This window comes from Quercus robur, chromosome 6 (genome assembly GCF_932294415.1).
Source record: "Quercus robur chromosome 6, dhQueRobu3.1, whole genome shotgun sequence".
NCBI classification, from domain to species: Eukaryota; Viridiplantae; Streptophyta; class Magnoliopsida; order Fagales; family Fagaceae; genus Quercus; species Quercus robur.
Genome location: NC_065539.1, coordinates 17037675 through 17043813, shown reverse-complemented (window position 1 = coordinate 17043813; position 6139 = coordinate 17037675). Strand labels below are relative to the sequence as shown.

The 6139-nt window shown below is 50.6% G+C and overlaps 1 protein-coding gene across 1 annotated transcript; it reads right to left on the bottom strand.

Moving 5' to 3' along the window:
• Positions 1-2731: 2731 nt before the first annotated feature.
• On the bottom strand, positions 2732-4048 carry LOC126689917 (uncharacterized). The gene is made up of 2 exons (XM_050385076.1): positions 3539-4048; positions 2732-3451 (listed from the first exon to the last, which is right to left on the bottom strand). The coding sequence occupies exons 1-2, from the start codon at positions 4046-4048 to the stop codon at positions 2732-2734; spliced, it is 1230 nt and encodes a 409-aa protein (XP_050241033.1).
• Positions 4049-6139: the final 2091 nt, after the last annotated feature.

Here is a 6139-nt window from a genome sequence, read left to right as displayed (position 1 = left end):
CCAATTCTTGAAGAATGATTCCTTACCAAACGACAAAGTCGAGGCCGACAAAATCCGGAGGAGAGCTTCTCGGTTCTGGTTGTCCGAGGACTCCAAGCTCTACAGACGTTCATTCTCGGGGCCATACTTGCTGTGTGTACACCCAGGCGCAACTGAACTCATTCTGGAGGAGTTGCACGAGGGGATTTGTGGGAGCCATACGGGGGGCCGGTCCCTCTCCCACAGGGCTATGACGCTGGGTTACTGGTGGCCAAGCATGCATAAGGAAGCTCTGGAATATGTGAAGAAGTGTGACCAATGCCAACGGTTCGCTCCGAATATACATCAACCCGGTGGGGTACTTAACCCATTGTCCAGCCCTTGGCCATTTGCACAATGGGGCCTAGACATATTAGGTCCGTTCCCCAAAGCTGCCGGGAACAAGAAGTTTCTTCTCGTCGGCACCGATTACTTTACGAAATGGGTTGAGGCTGAGGCGCTGGCAAACATTAGGGATGTTGATGTCAAGAAGTTTATCTGAAAAAACATTGTCACCCGATTCGACACCCCACACACTCTAATCTCGGACAATGGCCTGCAATTTGATAGCAAGGCCTTTAGGGAATATTGCAGTGAATTGGGGATTGTCAACAGGTACTCTACACCAGCCTATCCGCAGAGTAACGGACAAGCCGAGGCAGTTAACAAAACCATAGTGAATGGGCTGAAGAGGAGGTTAGACGACGCGAAAGGGAGGTGGGTTGAAGAGCTCGCCCATGTTTTGTGGACGTATCGCACCACGCCCCGCCGATCCACGGGAGAAACCCCCTTTTCGTTGACCTACGGGGCCGAGGCCGTCATCCCATTAGAGATAAACTTTCCCTCCCAGAGGACTGCTACATTCGACCCTATTGTTAACAACGGGCTTCTAGAGAAAAGCTTGGACCTCCTTGAAGAGAGAAGGGATTGCGCGATGGTGCATCTAGCTCAGTATCAGCAAAAGCTCAAGCGGGGCTATGACGCCAAGGTGAAGTCAAGACCGTTGACGCCTGGGGACCTAGTGCTGAGGAAAGTCCTGGGCAATGCGAGGAACCCTGCATGGGGAAAACTCGGGCCAAACTGGGAGGGTCCATACCGTATCACCTCTGTGGCTGGCATTGGAGCGTACTATTTGGAAGACTTAGACAAACGTGTAGTGCCACGTCCATGGAATGTAAATAACCTGAAAAGGTACTTTTATTAATGAAGAATATTTTACTTGATGTCATTCTACTGTACAATTCTCAATAAAAGTTAAACAGAACCCAAGTCCTGCACGGCTCCTCGGACCACAGACTTGGGGGAAATTAACCCCGCAGCAATTTTCAGTAAGCGTTAAACAGAACCCAAGTCCTGCATGGCTCCTCGGACCACAGACTTGGGGGAAATTAACCACGCAGCAATTTTCAGTAAGCGTTAAACAGAACCCAAGTCCTGCATGGCTCCTCGGACCACAGACTTGGGGGAAATTAACCGCGCAACAATCTCAATAAGCGTTAAACAGAACCCAAGTCCTGCATGGCTCCTCGAACCACAGACTTGGGGGAAATTAACCGCGCAACAATCTCAATAAGCGTTAAACAGAACCCAAGTCCTGCATGGCTCCTCGAACCACAGACTTGGGGGAAATTAACCGCGCAACAATCTCAGTAAGCGTTAAACAGAACCCAAGTCCTGCATGGCTCCTCGGACCACAGACTTGGGGGAAATTAACCGCGCAACAATCTCAGTAAGCGTTAAACAGAACCCAAGTCCTGCATGGCTCCTCGGACCACAGACTTGGGGGAAATTAACCGCGCAACAATCTCAATAAGCGTTAAACAGAACCCAAGTCCTGCATGGCTCCTCGAACCACAGACTTGGGGGAAATTAACCGCGCAACAATCTCAGTAAGCGTTAAACAAGACCCAAGTCCTGCATGGCTCCTCGGACCACAGACTTAGGGGAAATTAACCGCGCAACAATCTCAATAAGCGTTAAACAGAACCCAAGTCCTGCATGGCTCCTCGAACCACAGACTTGGGGGAAATTAACCGCGCAACAATCTCAGTAAGCGTTAAACAAGACCCAAGTCCTGCATGGCTCCTCGGACCACAGACTTAGGGGAAATTAACCGCGCAACAATCTCAATAAGCGTTAAACAGAACCCAAGTCCTGCATGGCTCCTCGAACCACAGACTTGGGGGAAATTAACCGCGCAACAATCTCAGTAAGCGTTAAACAAGACCCAAGTCCTGCATGGCTCCTCGGACCACAGACTTGGGGGAAATTAACCGCGCAACAATCTCAATAAGCGTTAAACAGAACCCAAGTCCTGCATGGCTCCTCGAACCACAGACTTGGGGGAAATTAACCACACAATTCTTTCATCAAGGGTTAACCGTTTATGATTCACGAAAAGCGTTAAAGGGAAGCCAAGTCCTGCGCGGATTCTTAGCCACGGACTTGGGAAAAATCAGCATTGTAATCGTTCTTGCTCGACTACAAAGTGTCGCAATTTTAACGTCTTTATTCATTATTGTTCGACTTTAAGCAGTAAAAGGGTAAGACTGATATCCATTCATGATGAAAACAAAATAAAGTAAAGCAGCGATATATGTAATTAAATAACTTTTGTCATATAATGTTCAAAGTAATTCAGTTCAGAAATATTAGCAAGGATCAAACAAAACAAAATACAAAAGCGGGACAGACGAATTCCTATTCTACGTCCCTAAGGGCCCTGAGTTGGGGCGGGCTGATCATCCACTGCTGGGTTCTCCGGGGCGATCTCCTGGGCCTGGGCAAGGATCTCGCTGATGCGAAGACTGTCCTCAGGTGACTGGCCCTGCGTAGCTTGCTCCATGCCTCCAGTCTCGGGAATGGGGGAATCTGCTGGAAGAGGTTCAGTGGAAGCGACCTCCCCAGGAGTCTCACGTATCTCCGCAGGGTAAAAGATGTTCTCAACTTTCCTGAGATCAGAATCTGCGGGGACGGCTGCCCTATCCATGGCCAATCCCCAGGTCGAGGTGACATAATCCCTGCAGACAGTGGCGACTTCCTCAGTCAACCTTTCCTCAGTATCGTGAACCCCACGTTCATACGAAGCCGCCACAGCCTTCTCGGCAACCTCCCTGGACAAGCGGGCTTCCTCCTTAGCCCTTGCAAGCTCAGCCTTAAGCTCCGAAACCGCTTGTTGCTCCGCTGACAGTTTTTCCTCAAAGTGTCGGAGCTGCTTGCGCAGCTCTTCGGTTTGCTTTTCAGCAGTTTTCAGGCCAGCCTCTGCACTCGCATTGGCCTTCTTCACCTCTTTTAGCTCATGATCCTGACGATCAAGATCACGTTTGAGATCGCTCGCGGCCCTCTCAGCTGTAGCACGGGACTGAGCCTCCCTATGCACATCCTCACGAGCTTGTTTGGCCCATTCCTCAGCAACATAAATTTGTTGGGTGATCTGCACTCAGACGGAAATGAAGACGATACCAAGATAAGACGATAAGAAGGTTCTCAACACAAAGATAAGATAGAAGATTCCACTTACCACAGCCATGTCCCTCTTCAATGACATGAAAAGCTCTGGTTGACGAATCTTCCTGAGGCCTTCCATATCACGGGGCAAGAGAAGAGGTTGCTGCAACGCTTCAGCCAAGAACGAAGCTGGCTCACGCTGGGACTCCCATAGGGTCGTATCCCAGAGGATTGGAGCGCCATCTAGCTCGATCCGAGGAGACCATGTCCGAGGTCCCCTCTGAGTGACCGCCTCATCTCGGCTCTCAGTGGACCTTGTTCTTTTTTCCCGGGGCTCTTTCGTTTCCTTGCCCTTCTTTTTAGGCCCGGCCTTCTCGCGGGCAACCTCTCCCTCCTCTGCCTCTTCTACAGGCCTTTTTCGCTTTAGATTAGGCATAGGCTTCAGCGCCGCGCCCGACGAGGGAGGGGGAGGAAGAGCGGGGGCTTTGGAGACGACCTGTCCTTTCGAGATCTCCTTAGAGGTCTGCCCTTTGGACCTGTTGGATAAAAGACCCCTGAGGCCAGTCCTCGGCTGGAGGTCCATTCCTTCTTCTTCCTCTGTGTCCTCGCTAAGATCAGGCTGTGCGATGACCAGACCAGTACCAGGAGCCGCTAAGGCACGGTCCAAATCAGCGTCAGAGTCGGAGATCTCTACTACTCAAACCGAAGCCTCCCCTTCCTCAGTAAATTGGAACTGGTCTATCTGATCCTCTAAGGATGAATGCGAAGAGCCGGACTCCACCTCTGGGATAACTACTGGGGTAAAAACGCGTTGGGGAGGTAATTGAATTAGAGGCAAGTCTGTATCAGCGAGGAACCCTGGTATGGACACGTCAATCCGTGCTAATCTCGGACTACCGGCCCTTATAGCTTGTCCGGCTTCTACCTGGGCTCGAGTGAGCGGAGTATAATCCAAAATTAAAGGAGCCGACCGTAGTTGTCCGTCCCCGCTAACAAAAATCTCGGACCTCAGGAGGTAATTTAGAGCCGGGACATTGACTAGGCTCAGCCGAGGAGTGGTTAGCCTCTTGTCTGCAAAGGCCGTCAAACGATTTATGTTAGTCCGAGGAGACATGCAATCAAACCAACAAATCTAAAGCAAGTAAAAGAAAAAGGGGTGGAGGAGCTTGAAACCAAAATCCTCCCCACGGCATCTAATTCTACGACACCCCACCTGGCTTTCCCTCCCTAGTCGGACAGTGAGGGCCGTCAGACCATGGCCCGGAGACGATCAAATGGTCGTCCTTCAAGCCTTTGCTAGACTTCGAAAGGCAAGATATCAACCTCACTGCGTCAACCCTAGACTTTAGATAGTATGTGTCGCCGAGCTTATGGCATTCATAAAGATGAACCACGTCGTGCCATGAGAGGCCGAGGTTCATCTGATCGTTCAGGGTTTCGACACACCCCAGGATCCGGAATACATTAGCGGTGCATTGATGGGGGGCCAACCTATGACCACGCAGATAGTCCCTAGTTATTCTCCCCATCGGAATAGTCATTCCTCCTTCCACGAAGGCTATCATTGGAATTGCGACTTCTTCTGTTCTCCGTTTCATCAAAATGTCCTCCAGATGACAGTACTCTAACCCTACCTCCGGTGGGATACGATACTTCGCCCTGAAGCCCGCCATACCGGCCGGAGAATCTACCAGTTTCTCAAGCCTACCCATCCCCTCTAATCCTAAAAACAACTTGAAGGCAGTATGATTAATGAAGAATAATGGAGAAGAAGCGCGAACTTACGGGTAAGAGGTTCGAAGGAGTCTTCAAGAGAATGGCAGCGGAAGCAAGAACAGACTGAAGGAATAGGCTCTGAGAAGTTCTGAATATTGGAAAGCTCGTCAAAAATGAGAGACGAACGCCCTCAAGACCTATTATACTCGGTAGAAGTCGAACAGACGCGCTCGCGTCTAAGGCATGCGAGATGCTGTCCACCGTAGATCCTGCCTCCAACCGTTGGATTGAGCGAGTGTAAAACCTCAAAAGCTGCGGTTACTTACCCCTGAGTCACCAACTGCCCACAGCATTAATGAAGCACGTAAAGGCGTGCCTTCCCTCTTCCACGTGTGAAGCAGTGGTTCGCCACGAGCCGTCTAGTGGGTATCAAAATCCCGCCTTTTCTCCTCGGACTCAAAAAAGGCCGGCATTTTGAGGGGCTATTGTGGTGGGTAAAGTCTGTCAGTTGATGTTGGGCCGTAGCTCATGTACCAAGCCCAGCCACGATAAAGAAGAAAAGGCATGGGCGTAGGATATCCCGTCCCAATCATGATGGGCCGGGCCTGCTAAGGGGCGTCTGAGGAGGAACACCTCCTCGGACTCACCAAGTAAGTGTCCAATTTGCACCCCATACCAGGCGAAAGTTCACCCAATACGAAGAAACAGTGCGTGACACTCAGGAAGGGGGGGGGGGGGACAATCACAACTGCCGCATTAAATGCCAAGGAACTACTTTTCCAGCCGCATTAATGTGGAAGGGACAGGAACGCAGAATCATCTTGGCCAGTGCAACTCACAGAAAGGAGGGAGGATGACCTATGGACAGGCACTCGAGTGGAGGATCGGATGACTGACAAGTGTAGGGACATGATCTCAGGAAGGATGCTATATAAGGGAAGGAGATCCCCATGGAAAA

Excerpts from the sequence above, each read along its gene's own strand:
- LOC126689917 (XM_050385076.1), bottom strand. The coding sequence starts at position 4,048 with ATGGACCTCCAGCCGAGGACTGGCCTCAGGGGTCTTTTATCCAACAGG. Across the intron at positions 3,452-3,538 it reads TGAAGAGGGACATGGCTGTG|ATCACCCAACAAATTTATGT; the intron begins GTAAGTGGAATC and ends GTCTGAGTGCAG.